The sequence below is a fragment of the Lemur catta genome, chromosome 21, assembly GCF_020740605.2.
Source record: "Lemur catta isolate mLemCat1 chromosome 21, mLemCat1.pri, whole genome shotgun sequence".
Classification (NCBI taxonomy): domain Eukaryota; kingdom Metazoa; phylum Chordata; class Mammalia; order Primates; family Lemuridae; genus Lemur; species Lemur catta.
Window position 1 is genome coordinate 19,788,193 of NC_059148.1, and position 24,260 is coordinate 19,812,452.

Here is a 24,260-nt window from a genome sequence, read left to right on the forward strand (position 1 = left end):
AAGACTTACAAAAGCTTTCAGTATACTAATATACACTACATATCTCCAAGAGAGGGACATAATATTAAATGTTTCCTGGATTCACTCCACCATAGAACCTTTTTATTCTCAGATACATTGCTTGGGATTGATTCTATTGAGGAAAGTTGCTTTAAACCCTTTTGAAAATTCTAAATAGATCTACATTTCAATTCAGGGTCCATGGATGGCAACCAAGTTAAAAATAAAAAAGAACACTTAGTTATAATAATCACAAAGTCACACACTGTGTTCTATAGAATGAAGCTGAGAGATCTTTGTCTTACTTATTGAGGCAAAAAAATGGTGCTAACTTTAGGTTAAAATTACAGCTATGCAATTCAAGATACAGAGCAGAATACTGCACTGGGGTTTCACAGTACATTCTGTTCATACCTGTGGTGATCTTAACACGTCTACCCTTGTATGACTTAAGCATAGTCTACTTTGGGCCTCTGACCACAAGCATTAGGGGCCATGGTTCGAAGGCCCTACACCCTCAGTTCAGGGACTGCCTTTGTGCGGTATGCTAGAGCCTCCTTATTGACTTCTTGGAATACAATCACCTCAACAGTCCTTGTTCCCAACCTGCTTTTTTTCTAAGTCAGTGCCCTTCAACTTGACTCCTTGCTTATCTATAACTATAGGAACTGTAGACTCTGCCTCAATAGCTAGGTTTCTGGCCAGTCATGACCCATTGTGGCCTACTTCATATAATAACATATTTTCTTGTTACTTTTCAATATCCACCTTTTTTTTGGTGTGTGTGGGGGGACCAATTCTTGGATAGGTGATAGACAATGGGCCTTTGTAAAGGCCAAAGAAACATAAAAGTCTAAAAGGTAGAGAGCAAAACATAGAGATATTTTCTTATTAATTAAAACTCTAGTAAAAATGAGACTTGGAGAAACTCTACAAACTAGTATTTCTAATAAAGTCTGTAGTCCCATGTAGTGATAGAGCTACATTCCAATTCCAGATCCTTGACGAAATTGACTGTCCTGATGATTGGACATTATGAGGAAAACAAGCCATTTAACAGCTAGCCTTCAAAATAGCCAATTTCCTGGATGAATTCTGGGTCATTAACAACACAGGGCATGGTAAGGCAGAGTGAGATTAATACCCACCACTACCTCAATTAAAACTTTGCCTTAAAAACACCCATTTAGGAACATGACAATGAATATTATAGTGCCTCTGAATCTGAATCTTCTTGCTGTTTGCCTATCTTGTTCTATAATTGCAAATTAAGAGGAAACAGATCTGTTAATTAGGGATGATGGTGTTAAGTGGTGTTAGCCTCTGTCTTGGATGAAAATAGCTAAACCAGTCCTATGGGGACCAAAGATATTTTGCATGCCTACTATACCCAAGAGAAAATTCTGGGGCATACATTGTTCTATAAGAAAAGTCATGTTTTCATCAACACCTGGGGAGTGCAAACCGGATTTTTAAAAATCTCAAAGAAATCTGGAGAAAAACAGCCATGATAGAACACAGAAATTGACAACATGAGTGTGTGCGGGACCTCGCTGATTAACTCTAGGCAAATCACAGCCTCTCTGGGTCTGTTCCTTTATCTGTAAAACTGGGATAATAACACCTAATTCAGTTTCCTATCTGTAAAAAAAGAGATCATATCTAACAATACAATGTGAGTCTCAAATTAGATAATATATGAAAAGAGCTCAAACTATATAGCACAAAAATGTTGTTATTATCAATACTAAGCATTTTCAAGGTAAAGTGGTACCTCAAGGGGAGTGGGATGAGATTCAACTTTATTTCAATGGATTTGAGATTACACCATCTTTCTCATTCTCTTCTCATTTCAAGCACTGGAGCAGTTAATAATTCACATGCTTTATATGATCCCAGTTTCCTCATGGAATTTCCACCCCCGTTTAACACCAACTCCACAGCTGAATGTGGGGGAAAAAACCCAACTTCCTGTTGTCCTGTCTTTGTCATGCCAGAGCACAGAGATCTCATCACAATGCTGGGCAGGTGAGTGGAGCACATCCACAGAGGCAGTCGGGAAAGCAAAACAGAGGGCTAACAAGGGAAAGCCGGTAACGATGCAGCGGGAAGCTCCTGCTCCTAACCCACGCCAACAAGTGCTGGGAAGCTGCATCAGGGACTGGTCCTCCCTTCCACAGTAATCCATAAAACCTGAGCTGAAGCAGCCCGCTGCCTCGATTATTAGTGTATTTCCTTGTTATAGGTCTTTTAAATTTATCTTCTACAGTTTTTTTCCTTTTTCTCAAGAGTGATTTGTTCCCATTTGTCTAACTTGACAAAGCGTTCTGTTACATATTACCTTCCATGTTCTTATCTACCTAACTTCTCATCCACTATTCTAAATGACAATCTTACCTTTTTGAAAACTCAGTTAAAATTTTTTTTTGTTGAAAAAATTTTAGGCATACAGAAGAGAAAATACTACCTGAATGACCATGTGCCCATCACCCAGAAGTATTAAATGTTAACATATTGCTCTATTTGCTTTGTCAATTTTTTCTAAAGTATTTTAAAATAAATCACAGACATTATGGTATTCATCTGTATAAATGCATATTCATATATATTTCCATGTAAATTTCAGAACAAATTGATAAGCTGGACTTATCGATTTTTACAAAAAATACTTCAATATGAAATTCTAAATAAAGGGATATAGAAAAAAGAATGTAGGCTGGGTGTGGTGGCTCACACTTGTAATCCTAACACTTTCGGAGGCCAAGAGTTTGAAACCAGCCTGGCAAAAACAGTGAGACCCTGTGTCTACAAAAAAAAAAAAAGAAGAAAGAAAGAAAGAAAAATTAGCAGGGTGTGGTGGGGTGCACCTGTAGTCCCAGCTACTCAAGGGGGCTGAGACAGAAGGATTGCTTGAGCCCAAGAGTTCAAGGCCAGCACAGGCAACATAGCAAGAACCGCCCCCCCCAACCCATGCAAACAAACAAAAAAATGATGTGTAGCAACATTTGCTTGCTAAGCACTAATGTTATAATGCCACATCTCTTTTAATTATTTACCTATGAGATCACCCAGATTTTTAAAAAAGAAACTAAATGTTCTGTTTTCTATATCATTGTCAAATTTTATAACCCAAACACAGGGCACTATAATAGGTACTGGAAATACAAACAAGTCTAAAACACAGTCTCTAACTTCATAGTCCCTGGGCTTTAATGCCCAGTTGGTAAGACACAACACAAGTAACAATACGAACGCAGTCACTATTCACAAAGCCAAATAGTAAAGACTTTATACACAGTCTACAACCCAAAAACTCTGCAAGGCATAGAATACGATTCTTTTTGTTTTTTTTTCCAAAAGATCCTATTTTTTCCAGATGAGGAAAATGTGCAATTGCAAACTCCTTGAACCTCAACCAACACAGCTGGTAATCAACAGTGCCAAAATAAACCCAGATTCATCTAGTACCAAAACCTGCATTCATTTGTCTATGCCACACTGCCTTCCAGAGTGACAGATAAAATACACCCTGACTTCAGTAAGGTTTAAGGTAGTGGCTTTCATTCCCCAACCTCCTTCTCAGACACTGAGAGTGCTACTTAGGTGGAAGAAAGGTTTACCTGAGAGGTTCCTCCAGTGGCTTGGAACTCTCCGATTCTAAGACAGAATCCAAGAGCATCCATTTTGTTCAACCTCTTTACTGATGAAGGAATTAAGATATTTGTAACATCTGCTGCTGATACTAAATTAGGCAAGAACAGCTGTCTCCAATCCTGGTTTGACATTAGAACAGTAATTCTTATCGTTGGATACATATTATAATCACCTGTTTTTAAAAATCTAGATGCCCAGGTCACATCCCAGAGCAGTTAAATCAAATCCCTGGGGATGGGACCCATGCATCAGTATTCAGCTCAAAAGCTCTATAGGTGACCCTAATGTGAAATCAGGGATGAGAATTACAACCTTAGAATACAGGAGTAACATTTACTAAGCAACTTTGACAGATTAGGAGTAGGGGAGGGAGAAGATTCCTACCCAAAAAAGATGAAACCAAAGGAAATGAATGCATACAAACAACAACCTGAAGTCAGCAAGAATTAAGCATGGAAACAGGCATTTTCAAGTATTGATACAGTCTCTATTTCAAGGAAAGTTTGAGAAAAGAAGAGACTACTATTAATCTAGCCTGATTCAGGAAAGTCAGAATTCTCAGCTATTATTGCTCCATAGCCTCACACTGCTTCCTACTAATAGCTGTCACTAATTGACTTAACTATTATGGGCCAAAGCTTGACATTGTTTTCATGTAGTCTTCAAACAACTTTATGAGGTAGATCTCTATTTTACAGATGATGTATAAAAAGACACAAGATAGCTTATATTTATTTCTAAACAAGTCATCTGGATCAGTGGCTCACAACTTATAAGCCAGGGATCCTTTGGGGACACTGAGTTGCTATAAGAGCATTCCCCATAGATTAAATACATCATTTTGATTACATGCCATCTTGATTACAGAATATAAATCCTTCTAAAAGTATTACTCAATGCCTAATATGTCATTTTAATACTTTCTGTCAACCTGCTGACACTAAAACAACATCTATTACCATGTGAGTCTACAGTTTTTGAAATGTTAAAAAGGGGTCCTCTTGTGGAAAAACTGGAACCCTCATGCATTGTTGGTGGAAATGCAAAAGGGTACAAGCTTCTTTGAAAATCAGTTTGGCAGTTTCTTAAAAAGTTACACAGAGACATACCATATAGCAATTCCACTCCTAGGTAGCTACCCAAGAGAAATGAAAAACATATGTCCACACAAAGATTTGTACATGAATGTTCATAGCAGCACTATTCGTAACAGTGGAAAACTGGAAACAATCCAAATCGCCATCAACTGGTTAATTCAGTATAAATAAATGCAGATAAACAAAATGTAGTATGTCCACACAATGGAATACTATTCGGCAATAAAAAGAACTATTATGTGCTACAAGATAAATGAACCTCACAAGCCATTATGCTAAGTGAAAGAAGCCAGACACAAAAACTACATACTGTCTGATTCCATTTATATGAAATATCCAGGAAAGGAAAATTAATACAGGTCGAAAGCAGACTAGTGTTTTCCCAGGGCTGAAGGTGGAGACAGGAGTGAGGATTAACTACAGAAGGAACTTTTTGGGGTGATGGAAATGTTCTAAGACTGGATTATGGTAATGGTTGCACAACTCTACACCTTGCTAAAAATAACTGAATTATGCACTTACAAATGGGTAAATTTTATAAACTGTATATTATACTTCAATAAGTCTGCTTCAAAATCTCGTAGAAGGTCACTGGATTAGGTTTTAAAGGTGGGGGTCTTTATATTCAAAGACTGTAAACCAGTGATCTAGACAATGGTAAAGGAATTCAGCAAGAGTATAAAGGAAGTGAAATATTCCTGAGTGGGTTAAATCTTTTAGTAAATGGTCAAATTTGCTATACACTTGAACCACAGAACTAAAAAATATACGCCTAATTGACTTGTGAACCTAGTTCTAATACATACTAAGCTTTCAGACAAGGAGCTCAGTCCTCTGTGGGAAGTACTCTGAGCACACAGTTACTGACTCAGCCAACAGTCAAGTACATGATTTAACCATAAGAGGTGGCAGACTGTAAATGACAGAAGAAAGGCACTAAAGTGCTCTAGGTGGTCAGTAGAAGGAAAGATCAAAACTGGTGGGAGAAGAACAGCAAAGGCCTTGTGAAGGAAGTGGCAACTGAGGTTGGCCTTGAAGACTGGGGGAAATCCCAACAGGTGGCAATGGGAGGAGACAGTGTGAGGTGGGAAAGCACGGGGCATTCTCAGGAAACAGGCTAATTTGGTGGAAGCATAAGGCACAAAAGAAAGGCTACAGGAGACAGGGCTGGAAATGTATGCTAGGGCCAGATGGTACAGGGCTTTGAATGCCATGCCCATTCTTAACTATTTGTTATGTAAAGAGGGTCCCCTAAAGGCAGTGAGTTGCTCAGAGCTTCCAAGGAGGAAGGTATCTGACAATGGGAAAAAATGGAGGAACAGAGCTTAAAGGCAGGAAGATATGTTTCGGGATACTGCATGAAGTTATGAAAAAGCTTCACCAAGAGAGGTGGCAGTAAGAAGGGAAAGGAGGGGGCCACACTCCTCAATTCTCTGGTCCTGGGGGGAAGGGTAGGTTCATCTTGAATTACATGTCCTCTCCTGAGGACTTCTGCTTTGTCACTTTCCCTGACTCTCACAGGATTTGTCTGTCTCTCCCACTGACAAGTTAAAGTCCACCAACACCTTTAGCAGGTTGTGTTTCAGAGGACACATTTTCATTCATTTTGTTTTTTTCAAACAAAAGGATTCTATCTGGTAAATAAATTCCTTTCACTTTAGGGAAGTACCATCACATGCAAAGAATGGCTTTTTAATTCAGATTCAGCCAGTTTTCAAACAGGATGTTCATTTTGAAGGACTGGTCTCAATCCTATGCTATATTAAATTTCAATTTGGTTTTTGAGGAGTAAGTCAAATATTTAAGTAGACAGCAAGGTTTTGAGCTGACATGAAATAATTGGTATGCTCTTCATAGGGGTCCTGTTGAACACTGAAGTTCCTCTTTAATAATATATCTGTCTGCCAGCTTTTTAAATAAACACACTGCATAAAACAAAACACTATTGTTTAAGTAAATAGAATTATTTTACTGAAACGATTTTTAAACCCCGTTTTTCACAAAAATGTTTTATAACGAAAATTTGCATAAACCACAGCTTTACTGGCTCTGTGACCTTACATGAGTCACATCCTCTTAGGGCCTTAGCTGTTTCTTCAACTGCGAGATCAAAGGGTCAGACTAGGCAAAAGCTAAATAACATGGGTTAACCTTGCCCTTCAACAACTGTGATATGAAAGGGTTCTCACCATCTTAAAACATTATGCTATAAATCTAAAATCAAATTAGTAATTGCCCACTCTTTCAGTCTTTAGAACAAATCAATAAGCCTTTTCTGGATCCCTGCCATGTGTGTGGCACTAAGTGTTATTGGGGACAAAACCAGTTAAAGACACAGTCTCTGCATTCATGTTGTCTAAAACCTAGCAGGAAAACAAACACAACTGAGTGTGACATTAAATGACAATAAAATTTAGACCACAGGATTTATCAGTTAAATAAATTAAGAGTGTGACAAAAAGCATCCCCAGATGTCCCTAACTTTGAGGCAGATGTCAAGGATAATGATTATAGTCCATGTACAGCCATCCCTACAGGAGGCAGGATGCTGGTCTGTGTGGGACATGGGCTGGACATAGTACAGGTTTCATATTCATATTTTGTAATCTGTTAGTTTCGTTTCTGTAGAATAATGGAATAAAGGTCCTAAGGGGACTATGTTGAGGATTCAGCTAATTTAATTTATATAATATTAGAACACATGGAATCGCTACCTTAGATCTTATAATTAATGTAAAGGAAAAGACATATGCTAAAACATCTCTGACGTCACAGTTACATTTTGCCTGCACTCTGAGCCTAACCAGACAGTGTCATAGGAAGAGGAATAACTGGTATCCATAGCAACATCACCAGACTGGGACAATGTGAAAAGCTGTAACCTAGTAACTGATGACGAGAGGTGTGCGAAGAGGGAATTCTTGCAGTTCAGCAAATGACAACCATGCAGCACTGAATGCAACTAATCATTAATGCGGAATGTGACTTATTTGTAGAGAACCGGAGAATGTTGCCCTCGTAAAACCTCAGTACTATGGTGCATAATTTTAAACAGGAAAAGCACACAAACACCTCCTCACTCCCCACACTGTCAGTCGTGTGCATGGAAAGTACCTTATGTGTCATGACTGGAATGGAAAATAAATTTTGTTGTGGCACCAATCATCTCAACCTTTCTCTATTTCTCATTATACAGAAGAGTAAATTTAGGTGAGAGGAGAAGCTGCCCTTCACCCCAGAGAAGGATGAATATATTCTACATGCAAAGAAGGCAGCATTACAAGGCTACCAGACACAATTTATTACACCACATTATGTGAGAATTTTTCCCGAAGACTTTTCTTTTCTAGTAGAGATCACATACAAACATGGACATTTAGAGAGTGAAGGAGTAAAACAAGTTCAATCCTCTTGTTTTACTCCCAGAAACTGGGACCCAGAGTGAGAATTTGTTCAAGGTTAGAAAGTTAGCGACGGAGCATGGGCTTGAACATGTTTTCCAGGACAATTCTTCCCATTAAAACACAATGCTACTTTTTTCTCATGTTTAAACGGAAACACCATTTGGACTTTACGGGAATGAAAAATAAACTTCTATTATGTAACGCTATTGATCTCTTAAGGTTTATCTGCTATAACAAACAGTGTTAGCCTACCTAACATAACCATGAAAGGGCCTATCCTACCCTAAAGGCAATCTGAAAAAGATAGCCATTTAAAAATTTTTGAGGATTCTGGATCAAGCTACAACTTCAAAGGAATTTACCCAACTATGTGATTATCAGAGATATTACCTGAGTATAAAAAGACCAAACAGCCTCTCTATTTGAAAAAGAATAATGCATGTGTACCCACAAAGGTGGTACCGTTAACAACTGTCTGCCTTAGAATCCTACCTACTTAGAACTGGAAGGATCTTAGCGATCGGCTACTCTAACCCCTTCAGAAAACTGAAGCCCAGAAGAGGAAAGTCCAGGACTCTTTCTACTAACACCGTTACGGCTGAGACTGCCTAGCTGTTCACCAACCCATTTCATCTTCTCCCTGGACACAAAGCTGGCCCACACTTCCCAGCCTCTCTTGTCACTGAGTGTGGTCCTGTGACTCAGTTCTGACGAGTGAATGAATGGAAGCCATGGCTACCATTTTGAGGCATGACCCACAGAAACCTTCCAGCCTCTTTCCCTTCTGCTACGACGATCTTGGAAGAAGCCACCTGTTGAAGACAGCAGAATCACAAGATGGAAGGAGATGGCTGGATCACTGAATTACCTGAATTGAGAGCCACCCATCATTAAGAATACCAGCTTTTAATTCCTCTGTTAAGCTAAGATTTGGGGATTTATCTGGTGCAGCAACTTCAGTATCAATTAATAAAACTATAACTAGGGTTATTCCTCTACAAATAATGAATAGTACTCCCTTTTTTTCTTAATCAGTATTACATTATTTATTTCCAAAGAGATGGCTTGTTTTACTTGTTGAGCCAAGAAGAGCCCCACTAGAAGTAGCAAAGGACTTGGGACTATAGACTTAAACTTCACTGGGGCTCAGCTTCCTTAACCAGTAATAGATTAGTGATCGCAAAGGATGTTTTTCTTTAATACACAGCCCCAAACTCACTTTTTTCCCAAATAAAATATTAAGCAGAAACATAAAACATGAAAATGCTCAGAAGGCACTAGTGGTCTCTTGTATCTTCCATGTGGCATCTATCTTAAGAGAGTATGTGAAGTCTATTTTGGTAATGGTTCTTCAAAACATTACAAATTTTAAAAACAATCAAATTTACAGAATCTCTGAAAAGCAAACATTTTATACAACACTGGTCCAGATAGATTAGAAATTCTCTTTACCTCTAAAAATTATATGATAGCACTGGATTATTGTCCTGGACTCCAATAAAGGGAAATGGAAAAGATGTTATTAGAATCAAACATTACCTGCTTTTCTACTGATTATGTTTGTTCACTGAATACAGATTTGATTGATTGATTGATTGATTGGGTCTTACTCTGTTGTCTGGGCTAGAGTGCAGTGGTATCATCACAGTTCACTGCAGCCTTGAACTCCTGGGCTCAGGCGATCCTCTTGTCTTAGCCTCCCAAGTATGTGGGACAACAGACATGTGCCGCCAAACCCAGCTAATTTTTAAAATTTTTTTTGTAGAGATGGGGTCTCACTAGGTTGCTCAGGCTGGTCTCGAACTCCTGGCCTCAACTTCCCAAAGTGCTAGGATTCTAGGCTTGAGCCACCTACCCAGCCAGACATTTGATTTTTCAAAGCAACAATGTTTAGGGGCTAGAACTACAGGCTACTTACAGTAGGTAACAAAAGAGTACATAGTTGGCTGGCATTTTTTCCCCCCTGCCTGTCAACTCCAACCTTCCTACCGTCTGCAACCCATTTGCTAGGTATACAGTTAGGGGCCCCACCTCACATCAGACAAGGGCAGCTCATTTAATTCTGTTTTCATCTCTCCAACACGATACACTGAGCTGTCTACAGGGACTGAGGGTCCAGATTTCAAGGTCAAAAAAAGACCGACTGTCATTGTATTAAGTCAAAACTAGCGGCATTAAAAAGATGTACCATTACAGTAATTAATCTGAATGTTGGGCCTGGCAACTTCCAAAATTTAGACTTAATATGCTAGAACCTTAGGCTCTCCTCTTTTGAAAAAGAAAATCAGAACTAGATATAGCTGTAACCAACACAACCAACCCAAAGACTCTTGAATCAGGCATGGTTCTCTCCAGGTATATAATTAAGAACGGGCTCAAATAATCAATATAAGAATCTACCAGTAAAAACACCCATATGCTCAAAGAATAAGCAATTACCACCCTAATGTGTTTAATCTACCAATTAGCAATAGTACCAGTCTGGAAATGCTGTCTTCATAAAGTAGAGCTTCTATATGCAAAAGCCTCTTTCCTGTGTTAGCTTAAGTGATACTTTCAACATACCATCTTTAATCTTTCTAGCACAACCTTGATGTATCAGACAGAAATTGCTAAAAATGAATTCCAAACCTTTGGATTCATTTTACTCGGTGACTCAGAAGTTAAGAGGTATCCAAAACAATATGACCCAGCAAATATTAACTAAAAAATCAACTAAACCAATGAGATAGAAATATATGTGAAGAGGTTTTTATTTCTGATTGACTACCCATCCTGGAAAATGTATAAAAACCAATCCTCAAACCAGTGGTTAACCTGTAACTAGTATAAGGCCTTGAACAAGCGTCACTAAACTTCTAACACTCAGTTTCCTTATCTGCCAAATAAAGAATAATTACCACTACTTCCGTCACAGGTAGAAATGAGATCAGAAGAGGTCACATATGTGAAAATCCTTTGAAAATTTAAATTACTGTTATTTGGTTGGGAAAAACAATCTTGTTTTCCTAACTTCTTACAGGGATAGGCTGACTAAAAATTGCCACATTAACACCTGTAAATGAAGCAGACTTTTAAGAAGAAAACAAGTAATATAGCCCCCCACCTTGAAAGGAACAAAAGCCCACTCAGCAATTAAAACTTCTGATGAGCAGCTGTAGTTGTTCACAGTAAAATGTCCTAGAAACAGGGATGGCTGTGGGTCACCCGACAGAGGCACAGTGACTGGGACAGTTATGGAAACTGTTTTAAAGCCTTTAGCCCCAAGAAATGAACCTGGGAGAAATTTGCTTCAAGAAGTGTACCAGATGCAGAGCTGCTAATCCAAAATGAGCTATTTAAAGAACAGGGATCTGTTTACTCTTCAGAGGAAAATTAGTCTTTTCAGGGAAGATCAGTTTCGGCTGGTATGCAAACTCTATTCTTTTTGTGTGGATAACACATTAGAGGCCGACTGAGGAATGCAGCTCCCAACAGGCAGGAAACGGAGACAAAGTCCCTGTTTGCATCAACTTCCTCCTATACATCTCACCTCACAGACATGAACCCAAGAGAATGGCTCTTCCAGGAGCTGAGAGTGTGTGGGTGGGGGGTAGAGAGTGGGAGAGACTGTTGTCTGAATACAGCTTCAGTCATTGTGAATGAGTAAGTTCTAAGGTACTAGAACAGGGTCTTGGTTCCGAGAGAGCTCAGATGGCTGTGGAAATTTAACTTGGTATTTCACCTGAATACAACAGAATTCTCATTGTTTTACTTATGTGAAACTAACATGGATGTTTAAAGGGGCAGTTCAAATTTAGCAGTCCATACAGTACAAAACAAAATTATTTGCTTTTATACCCCAAACTACCATCCTTCCCTCCTTCAGTCTTTAGTCTCTCAAGTTAACGATGCCACTGCTCCTCCAGTAGCTCAAGACAAAACCTAGGAGTCATTTTTAATTATTTTTTCCTTAACTCCCCTTCCCACATCCATTTATTCCATTAGCAAGTCTTGCTGGTTCTACCCTCAAGGCATATATCCAATCTAACCCTTTTCGAACCTCCATAATCAAAGCTACCATCAACTCTCCACTTCCAAAACTGCCTCTTCACCCATCTCCATGCTTCTACCCCTCAGCCCCTATACTCCATCCTCCCACAGCAACACAGTCATCTTTTACAAGTAGTTTATCAATCAGGTCACTATGCTCCCCTGCCAAAAAACACACCACTGGCTTCCCAGCACACCAAAGAAAATCCCAACTCAGTATCACAGCCCATCTGGCTGCTGACTGCCTTTCTGACCTCATCTCCTACACCCTTTCTGGGCTGACCACACCCCAGCCACATCAGTTCCTAGGCTTTCACATGTTGTTTTTGCCTAGAACATATTTTCACTCCTTTTTATCCTGCTCAAACTTTGCCTCCCCCCCGAAAAGTTCCTTCCCGAGAACTCTATCAAACGCTGAGTTGTCCCTGCAGCTACCACATTCTCCTCCTTACCTACTATCACTACCTGACTTGTTTTATTTATGCATTTCCTGCTTTACTGTCAACCTCCTGCATTATTTTAGGACACGGAAGTCACCTTGTTCACTGCAGTATTTCTGTTATACAGAACGGTGATTTCATACATATGCATTATATATATTGTTGAATGAATCAGTTCTTTTTACTGTGAAATACAACTGTGCTTAAATATAACTAAGGGCATGTATACAGATAAATACATAAAACATATGTATTGTTTTAACAAATAATTATAATGCAAACAGCCACATAAATACCGCCCAGGTCAAGAAGTGGAATGCTTACAGCTTTCCAGAAGCCTCCCTGCAAGCACCATTCCATGATGACAACCGCCCTCCCCACCACCACACACATTATTCCCCAGGTAACCAAATCCTGACTTTGGTGATGATAATTACCTCAGTTTTCTTTATAGTTGTAAGTACTACTACTTACACATGCAGAACAGGTTTTTCATTCTTAATAAAGATAGATGTTAGGGAGTGTATAGACTATTAAAACATTCTTGTAAGGCAATATGACAGTATCTATTAAAAATTTAAATGTACATGCCTTTTGACCTAGCCATCCCATTTTTAGGACTCTATCCTAGAGAAAGGCTAATATAAGAGTACAAAGATATATGAACAAGGACATCCACTGGAAGAGTGTTTATAACACTAAATCACTGTAACCAATACGTACGCTCTTCAATAGTATAGTGGTTACACTACGGTACATCCATATATACTATATGAAATATTATATATAACCATTAAAATACAAAAGAAGTCCAAGATATAGTAACTGAAAAAAATTTAACAAAACCATTTTGTTTAAAAATAAAGAAGCCAGCACGGTGGCTCTCGCCTGTAATCCTAACAGTCTGGGAGGTTGAGGCAGGAAGATTGTTAGTTTGAGCTCAGGAGTTCAGAGACCACCTTGAGCAAAAGCAAGACTCTGCCTCTACTAAAAATAAAAAAATTAGCCAGGCGGGAATAGTGGCACACACCTGTAGTCCCAGCTACTCTGGGAGGCTGAGGCAGACGGATGGCTTGAGCCCAGGAATATGAGGTTGCAGTGAGCTCTGATAACATCACTGCACTCTAGCTCGGGTGACAGTGAGACCCTATCTCAAAAAAAAAAAAAAGAAAGAAAGAAAAAGGCTGGGTGCACTGGCTCATGCCTGTAATCCTGTAATCCTGGCACTTTGGAAGGCCAAGGTGGGAGTATCATTTGAACCTACACGACACAGCATGACCCTATCTCTACAAAAAATTTAAGAATTAGCTGGGCATAGTGGTGCATGCCTATAGTCCCAGCTACTCTGGGAGGCTAAGGCAGGAAGATCACTTGAACCTAAGAGTTCAAGGCTGCAGGGAGTGATAGTCACACCACAGTACTTCAGCCTGGGTGAGACCCTGCCTCCCCCTTAAAAAAAAAGGTAAAAAAATTATGCACAATAGGTGTATGTGTATGATACATGAAAAAGATACAAACAAATTTAACACCAAACTGTCACTAGTATTTTCTTCAGGGGAGGATCATGAGAGATTTTCATGTTTATATCAAACATTTCTGTTTTCTTTTTTGAAAACAGGGTTTTCTTTTTTCCAAAAATTGTACCAAGGTAAAGCAAAGCTCTAGTTGATGTGGGTGTGCTGTGCAGGGATTAGCAGTACTGCCCTCACTATGTGCTCACCGGACAGTAGCACAACCCCAGGAAAAGGAGGGTTTCTACTGTTTCAATATTATTTTACATGCCTTCTTTTTGCTATCAGAAAAAATGATGAAAACATATATATTTAAGAAGGTATAAAAACTTAAGAAACTTGGGATAGAGACAAAATTAGAATTTCCGAATATCTACAAGGTATATCCAGTAAAGCTCAGATCCTTAAGTAGCCAGATAAACCAAAGTTCACAAAAACCACACCCCACTGGGTGCCAATCTTTCATAGACCTAGATTTCACACTGCCTGGGCCTGGCTTCACCTGAACTACACTGGATCTTTGTTTCTTTATTTCAATCTCTCCATCACCAATCTTTAGATTATTCCTCCAGATAACTCTCAGCCTAAACACTTCTAGTTTAAAATGCAGGCTTGAGTTTCTCCTGGCCTTGGACCTAGGCCTAGCTTCCTGCTGAATGCTCTTTATCCCCCTCTCCCTATCTCAGTGATTCTATAGTAAAAACCCTTTCTGGCTTCACTCAGCCTTTGAAACAGATCTTTTTGTATATTGCCCCAAATGCAGCTTCCCTCTTTGGCACACTTAGATAGTAATACCCAAAGTCATCGTGACTGGCCACATGACCCCAATTCTGGATGTGAGGAATCAGGGAGGTTTGTTACAGACACTTGTAGAGCTGCAATGAGCGGAAAAGTGATTAATGGAGAGGACCCTGGGAAAACCAAATCAAAAAGAATATAGCACAACACCTAAGTAAATAGGAAGAGAAAAAATAATGATTTTAAGGTGAATTCTCAAGAGTTCTCCTTTGGGAAGAATCCATCAGGGCTGCATGGGAGCAATTAGGTATCCTAGAAGAGGTTCTGTTCAGAAGCAGTCACCATTCAGCTTTCCCAAGGAGAACATCTGGTTGCCTCCTTCCGCATACCACGGATCATTTGGGGTAGAATGGATAAGGATGACATACAGTTAGAGACAGGGAGATCTTCTGTCCAGAGTGTATGCTCCCAAGAAGTAGGAGAAAGCCATAATGATACTCAAACCCAAATAATGGCTAATCATCTCCATGAGACAAAGAAATTTTTTTATAAAAGCTAAAATGCTCATTTCCATATCCATCAGCAGGGTCAGAATACTACAGGGCCACTCAGTTACTAACCAACCTAAAGACCAATGGAGAAACACAGTTCAACACAAAGAATTCACAGTCTTATAAATCAATACACAAAAGCTCTGTCCATTCTCATCTGTAGTCATTCTTTTCAATTCATGGAAGATTGGGTTTTTATGCAATTCCAGGAGTATCTATGAAGATAACACAAGATCTCCAGGCAACACAGTCACCATTATCGACAGCTCGCCTCTCAAAGCATTGACATCCATGATACCTTTGACCACTGGTTTTCAAATAGCTTATATACAGCATAAGAGAGAGCCTGAAATAGTCAAGAGTGCTCTTCTACAGAGTACATGGAGGGGCAGTATATTCTTGGAAAAGTTACAGTTCTAAACATTTATTTACTGGGTACCTTAGATAATCATTTAACAACAATAATCTTTTATTTATTTTTATTTTAAATTATTTTTTCTATGATGATACAGATGTTAATTCTTTTTTTTTTTTTTTTTTGAGACAGAGTCTTACTCTGTTGCCAGGGCTAGAGTGCCGTGGCGTCAGCCTAGCTCAGAGCAACCTCAAACTCTTGGGCTCAAGCAATCCTCCTGCCTCAGCCTCCCGAGTAGCTAGGACTACAGGCATGTGCCACCATGCCCAGCTAATTTTTTCTATATATATTTTTAGCTGTCCATATAATTTCTTTCTGTTTTTGGTAGAGATGGGGTCTTGCTCTTGCTCAGGCTGGTCTCGAACTCCTGAGCTCAAACAATCCACCCGCCTCGGCCTCCCAGAGTGCTAGGATTACAGGCGTGAGCCACCGCACCTGGCCCAACAATCTTTTATTGAATGCCCACTCTGCTAGATACCTGTTTACAGCAATAAACAAGACAGATGTGGTCCCTGCTCTCAAAGAGTTTATAATCTAACAGTATTCATCAAAGAATATGTTCCCTTGGACCTTCCATGGCTGGCTCCTCACCCTTCAGGTCTCATCTCAGATGTTATCTGCACACAGAAGCCTTTCCTACCAACCCTTTCCAAGCTGGCTCTCCCTCTTTTTAGTCAGCCTCCAAATCACCTTTTATAGTACCTACCACAATCCTTAATTATCTTGTGTGGGTTTGTTTAGTTATTTATGTATCTCTTTCTACTAGCTTCATAAAACAGAGGACTTGTATTCTCCACTGTATTCCCAGTGTCTTGATCAGTAAATATTTGCTGAATGCTGAATTAAAGAAGATATAAAAAATAATAAAGGGTGGCTCACACCTGCAATCCCAGCACTCTGGGAGGCCGAGGCAAGAGAATCGCTTGAGCTCAGGAGTCTGAGACCAGCCAGAGCAAGAGTGAGACCCTGTCTCTACAAAATATAGAAAAAATTAGCTGGGCATGGTGGCGTGCACCTGTAGTCCCAGCTTCTCTGGGAGGCTGAGGCAGGATGATTGCTTGAGCCCAAGAGTCTGAGGTTGTATGATGATGCCACTCCACTCCACCCATAGTGACAGAGTGAGGCTGTGTCTCAAAAAATAATAATAATAAAGGTTTTCACTATTTTATCCGAAAGACTAGGATGTAGATTAGCCTTTAAAGAGAGTAATGAGAGAGGTGGATCCAGACTTTTTCAAAGAATAAAATTCAGAGTTCTAAATATCTCCCCATTGGCCATGGCAGCCCTTAGATATGGTCATAAGCATATGTATTTTGGTGTATAAATATGCTGAGTGTATGAAACCCCCAAGGTGTTCACTATTGTGAACACCTCCCACAGACATCACTAAGACCCAAGAGTTATACCTGCTGGCAAAAAACACCCCAAAATGGTTCTTATGAGTTGAATTGTGTCCCCCTGTCCTCATTCATACACTAAAGCCCAAACCCCAGAACCTCAGAATGTGAACTTATTTGGAGATGAGGTCTTTACAGAGGTAATCAAATTTAAATGAGGTCATTAGGGTAGGACCTAATTCAATATGACAGGTGTCCTTATAATGTTACAAAGAATGAGGAGTGACTGCCGAATTGGTACAGGTTTCTCTGTGGGGTGCGTGAAATGCTCTCTAATTAGATAGTGGTAATGGTTGCACAACTCTAAATATATTAAAACCACTGAATTATATACTTTTAAAAGGTAAATTTTATGGTATATGAATTAGTAATATATCTCAATAAAGCTATTATTAAAAAAAGAGCAGCCTTCGATGCCATGGCAACAAATGAGATTGATGTAAAAATACTTTGGACAAAAGTATCATAGAAATATTGTACTACATTTTAGATATTATACATTTCATGCTTATAAAAACATATATATGTATACACTGTGACAAAAGTATGGCCTTCTACTAATTCTGCTGGTTGCTATCTTGTCCTAGGAGAATTTTAATTCACATCAAAGTACTTAACTCAGCTAATTCCTGAATATTCAGTTAATAAAATGCCATCTAAACTTGCTGCTAACGTAAACCCCTGGGGCTTGTCCTGCTTAAAAAGGGAAAAGGAAAAAAAGATGCAAAACACACCAAGGGCCTATATTAAGGCCAGAGAGGATAACAAGAATCTAGATCTAGTGAAAATGTTATCCTCCTACATTCTTTTGGGAGCAGCTTATCAGAGTTTTCTATAGAGAAATTAGGCAAGTGAACAACTATAAACATACTGCTTTAATAAAATAACCACCAACATTAAAACAAATCTTTCTCTTCTTGTGCTGTTTAATAAAAATACATTATCTCGTTTTCATTTCAATAGTACTTGTATTGAGGTATAAATGTTTACACCCATTTTAACGAAAAGGAAACTGAGGCGCAATGTCACCCAGTCAATCTGTGCCCTTTCACTCTGTCATACTGAGTCCTGCTTTCTCCTTTCATCCCTCTTGTTCACCTGCCTTTCACAGGACTGAGTCTGCTTTTGCTCATGTTATTTTCTAACATGAACTGAGCTCCCAAGAAATCTTAATTTCCTAATTTTTCTCATTTGTTGCATTCATTCCATAAGTCTCCATAAGAAACATTTGCTCAGAGTACATGTTAAATGTTTTTGAACAAATCAATCTGACCAGCCCTCTCTGGTTAGTTTCATCTTTCATGAATAATGAATGAAAAGACTCAAAAACCTCTAAAAATTTTTACAAGGATAGATTTCCTTCCTAGTCGCTGAAAAAAGTTTTAGAACTGAGTCAGAAATGCTGTTACTGAGCTGGCCCTGTGAAATGACTTCTTGAACTGTCCAACTCTTGCTTTTCAGCCAATCAAATGACTGGATTCTCTAGATGGGAAACCTACAGGCAAGATCTTTAGCTCTACCTATCCCCTGAATCCTCACCTTTCACAAATATTCTGATATCTCCCAGCAACTAGCTACTTTCCGAGTTAACAGGCATCATTTTCTTTCTTTCTCTCTTTCTCCCTCTCCTTCTCCTCCCTCCTGCACAAGTAGCATTTACTTCACAATTTCTTGTGAGGCATGAAGGTTTTCACTGGTCTCAGAATACCAATGGGAAGCAACTATGACATAAACTGGTGAAATAACTCCATACAGTGTCACCCATCAAAGTAGTGGAAGATCCAGGAATTTACAATACACTCCCTGACTAAGCCTTTCCCCAAGATTGAAGCACCAAATACTAACCACATGAACAAGGCAGTGTTCTTATGAGAACATTAATGCTTAGGGATGAAATCAGAGTAGTTCTTTTTTCTTGGGTAACTGAAGAGTTAGTAGTTTTATTTCCAACACATAAGAAGGGCTGAAGTACAATAGTAAATCCAGGTCTTAATTTTCTAAAGTAGGTGGAATTACAGACCAGGGCATTAATAACATTCCTGTATTTGTTAAAAATGTAAGTTCTGTATTTAAATTAGATTTCCAGCTATTCAGCCCTCAACCTCCTTCTTTACCATGATTTTATAGCCTTGACCTTGGTTAATTAATACTTCCATGACACCACCCTATAAAGGTACAATTAAAGAATTTTTACTTAATGTGGAAAAAACCAAATTTTAAATACAGACACACATCTTTCATATTTAAATAATATGAAGGAATATACCTTCACAAATGCAACATCAATGAAAATCATTTGCTCTAGAAATTTTCCCTAAACTTAAAAAGTTTAAAGAAGGCACCTTTTAATCTTTGAACTAACATAATTTTACCAGTGATAAGATGTTCTCTAGGTAAAGGAACCGTAGACTTTTAGAGCTATAAGAAACATCAGAAATCATTAACACATCAACTACCACACTAGAAAAAAATGTTTTCTCTGGGGCCACGGTGTTCTATTAAAACAAAACGATCCTTTCTAATTTGTTATCTTTTATTGTTTTCTGTGCGTGAGTTACATGCAATGCAAGCCACATTTTTAGAATTAAATTGTCACTATTAACTGTAACAGTAAGAACATCAACAAGTAAGATTTTCACGAACCAACTGCAGGGTTTTGCTTCACGAGGTTCCAGGCTCAAAACTAGCCTGAGTTAAATACAACTCACATGGCAGTCAATGTGTTAAGCACAACTCCATTTTGAAGATGTGAAATCTCCCAAGTTAGTGATTATCAAATTCTATAGCTGGTTAATCCCAGGCATGGGTTTTGGCTCCTGACTCCTAGTTTAGTATTGCTAAGTTCTTGTAAATGGAAGATACTTAACTGGTTAATACCAAAATCAAAGGCAAAAAATCAAAGATTAGAATTGTTCTTACCACATGCATGAATGACATTACACAGAAGCTCTGTTTCAACTTTAGTATTTTACACCGTAAATTCTTGTGACTCACCCTGCTGAGTTGATCCAACAACCTTTGGTTCTGTTCTGATAGTTCCTGAACAGCCCGTGTTTTTTCTCGATCTGCTTCCCGCAGATGAACTTGCTGCCTCTCTAACTCGTCCTGTAGCTGTTTCACATCACTCTCCAGCTCTGACACTCGCCCTTCCCACTCCCCTTCTCGGTTCTCAAATCGTCTTCTCAGTTCATGTTTCTCTTGTTCTAAGTGCTGGGTAAAAAGTGAAGAGGATTTAAATACTGATAAAAATTCCGCAGCCTTTTTTTTCCCCACACTCCACTCACTTTTTTCCCAGTTAGCACAATAAAATCCCCTGCAACATAGGACAAGTTACCCAATACATAGCTACAAAAATATTCCCTTCTTCCACAGCAGGGAAAGAGTTGTTTTCACAAGGAGAACACCATTCCTACTGAAAATACTCAATGTTATGTTTATTCTTACCCTTGGGCATGAAGTTTTAGATCTGAGAACTCACTTGAAATTTAGCAAGTCATCTAATCCAGCGGTCCCCAATCTTTTTGGCACCACGGACCAGTTTCATGGAAGACAATTTTTCCATGGATGGGGGTGGAGGGTGGCAGAGAGGGATGATTTGGGGATGACTCAAGCACATTACATTTATTGTGCAGTCAAACCTCTCTGCTAATGATAATCTGTATTTGCAGCTGCTCCCCAGTGCTAGCATCACTGCCTCAGCTCCACCTCAGATCATCAGGCATTAGATCCTCATAAGGAGTGTGAAAACTAGATCCCTGGCATGTGCAGTTTATAGTAGGGCTCCTGCTCCTATGAAAATCTAATGCTACCACTGATCTGACAGGAGGTGGAGCTCAGGTGGTGATGCCAGCCATGGGGAGCAGCTGTAAATACAGACAAAGCTTAGCTTGCCCACTGCTCACCTCCTGCTATGCAGCCCCGTACCTAACAGGATATGGACTGGTACTCGTCCCAGGCCTGAGGGGTGGGGATCACAGATCTAAGCAATCAGTGATTTATCAATCATTTAAACAACTAAAAATGAGTCTCATAACCAAAATGCTCGTTACTTTTTTAAGGAGGCTTCTTTTGGAATTATCTATTATTCATGACATAATATTAGGGTTTTACAATCACAGAACGTTTCAGAGATCAAAAGAACTCCAGAGATCTTTTAGATTAACCATCTCTTCTTACAAATAAAGCAACAGAGAATAAGAGAGAGGTTCAGTACTAGTAAATGGCAGAACTGGGATTTGTGTCTAAGTAACTGGACTTAGTACTCTAAGTCATAGCTCAATAAATATCTGTTGCTATACATAGCACTGTATTTCAAAATCATTAAGGCAAGCTCAGGTTCTGGACTACTTTAAGTCATGGCCTATTAATTAAGCCTTGCATATTTATTTCTGATCCATTCATTCAATCTTGAGTGCCTACCATGGGCTAAGCACTGTCCTGGGGACAGAGTAATGAGCAAAACCAACACAGTCCTTGCCCTTATGGAGTTTTCAATCTAGTGGGAGAGAATGATAAAAGTAATAAATTGTTTTAAAAAAGAAAATAAATTGTGTGTGGAAAATGGTATCCAGGAAAAGTACAGAGGGTTTGAAGCTCAATGAAAAAGAATTCCTTCGAATCAAAGGAAATAAGATCTTTTTGTTTCTGTGAGATAAACATGTATACTTCTCTACAGAGGCAAGTATGTTCTCTTACTTAAAAAGCATAGTATGTACAACAGCCAAGTCTATACTTCAAGGAGTATATGAAATGTAAATTAAAGTAAATGACCTTTAACTTTTGGTGCTCTCAGAAAAGTTCTGGTGTAATTGTTCAAAATAATACCCACTTTGACCCCAATTCCTGAGATTGTGATTCACTTAAAAAGGGGATGAGGTCTAAGCACCTATGTCTGTGTATGCATGTATTAATATATCTGTATATGTACATATACTTGGTTCTTCAGGAAATTCTGATGCACTGAAGGTTGACATCAAACACCAAGATTGTTTCAATATGCTAAAATGAGCATTTGAATCTTCTGAGTACTCAGTCATCTCTTCACCTTGGGAAACTACACTACTATTCCATTGATGTTATCACTTTTCAAAATATTTTTTGGAATGCTTCTTTTGGGAAGTCTTAGGGGACAGCTTACAGTCATGCAAAAAAAAAATCAGTCTCATTACTTCACATCTGAGGTGTGTCTAAAAAATGAGATTATTCCACTTCATCCTGCCATCTTATTCCCCTTACTTTGCTCTGAGTGACTTGTGACTGTTTCTGAAAGTCAAATTTACCCCCAATAGATGAAAATTTACCATGATTGGGAGCAGTCAAAAGAACCTGCCAAAAGATAAAAACGGCAATCTAAAATTAAAATTTTAAGCACATTAGCAAAGGCAGTTTGCACTGAAAACTCCTAAGTTGACCACTTTAAGAAGATAACTCATTTGGATATAGCCACTCTAGTATCTTTGTTGAAAAATTCACATTACTTTATACAGTTTCAGTTTGAAGCACGTGGGAAAAGGAATAAAAAGGGAGGGACTTCTACTCATCAGTATGAGAATTTTTTGCTCTATGCTTTCCTCATATTGCTAACTTCCAAAAAATGAGATTGTTTTAGTCACTGCAGAAACTTCAGAAAGATGGGATGCAGAAACAAATGCTAATGCAAACCTAAAATTGTGTACTTGGTTTTACTGAATTTTTCCAAGATGGAAAAGATTGAGCAGAAGGCAACAGCAAGAACTCGGTAATCACAGTGTTACTGAGAGGCCAGATAAATTAGGCTTGTGTTCTAAAAGAACAGAGAGACTTAAAAATATTCAGCAAACAGCTGTTAGTGAAAAGCCCAACCAAGCAACTAAAACAATCCAATCCAATCGGGAGGGGGGTTGAGGACAGGTGGTGCTGATCAGTCTATTCCGTCCTTACGTTTCCTTGGACATGAGACAAACTTCCTATTTCACGCTTCCCAACCCTTTGACAAAATCAAGACTTTCCTATGAATGAACATACAGAATTTAGCCTTTGGTCTACTCTGAGAAAAGAAAAGTTTCTCCTACAATTATATTTTCAATTAACTGCTAACTTAAACTGTAAAGTCTAGGGAAGTCAGGTTCTGCCTATGCTCTCCCCTATTTCTCAGGGTTACATGGCATTTTAAAAGTTAATATCAAAACTGTCAAGGTCATCAAAAACAAGGAAAGGCTAAGAAACTGTCACAGCTAAGAGGAGCCTAAGGAGACACAAAAACAAAATGTAAGGTGGTATGCTGGATGGGATCCTGGACAAGAAAAAGATACTGGGTAAAGGCTAAGGAAATCTGAATAAAGTGAGGATTTTAGTTAGTAATAATGTATCAGTATTGGCTCAATGATTATGGCAAATGTACCGTACTAATTTAAGATATTAATAATAGAGGAAATTGGGTTCGGGTGCATGGACACTCTCCATACTATTTTCCCAGCTTTCCTGTAAACCAAAAACCATTCTAAAAAATAGAGTTTATTTAACACTAAAAAAAAAAAATAGCAAATAAATGTCATTGGCCTACATAAAATAGATCTTTACAGAAACGGATTTCTGCAAAAAAAAAAAAAAAGAAAAGAAAGAAAAAGAAAATAACAAAGAAAACCAAAAAAGTGACACTGTTCTCTTAAGTCCAGGACATGGTTCTTTAAAAATACAAAGAAACAGTATTGTTCTTTAAGAGGACCAAGTACTGAATGCAAATCAGGACTCCTGGGTTTTCTTCTCTAAATCTACTATGACTCCCATTATGTACTCATTTTCATCTTATTATTTTTGCTCTCTTAAAAAAATAGTACTAGAATCATGAGAATTGGCCTAGGGGAAGACAACATAACTGAGGGAAGGGGCTAAATGTAGATGCAAAAGAAATAAATTTTGTTAAAATGGCTTCAGAACTTTAAGCTTCTGCAAATCTAATTCAGTGAATGAGTAATAAAATACAGTATAGTCAATTCAAGGGTGGAAAAAAAATTACCAAAATCTTAGTTTTTCCAGTTAACCT

At 38.6% G+C, this 24,260-nt stretch overlaps 1 protein-coding gene and 1 pseudogene across 3 annotated transcripts in view; both read right to left on the bottom strand.

Moving 5' to 3' along the window:
* BICDL1 (BICD family like cargo adaptor 1) overlaps positions 1–24,260 on the bottom strand; it is a 79,706-nt gene that overhangs the window by 52,254 nt on the left and 3,192 nt on the right. For all 3 annotated transcript variants that reach the window (XM_045534690.1, XM_045534689.1, XM_045534688.1), the window contains exon 2: positions 20,234–20,449. In XM_045534690.1, the coding sequence (XP_045390646.1) occupies positions 20,234–20,449 (216 nt within the window). The remainder of the gene's footprint in view (positions 1–20,233; positions 20,450–24,260) is intronic.
* Positions 14,255–14,380, bottom strand: LOC123626330 (annotated as a pseudogene).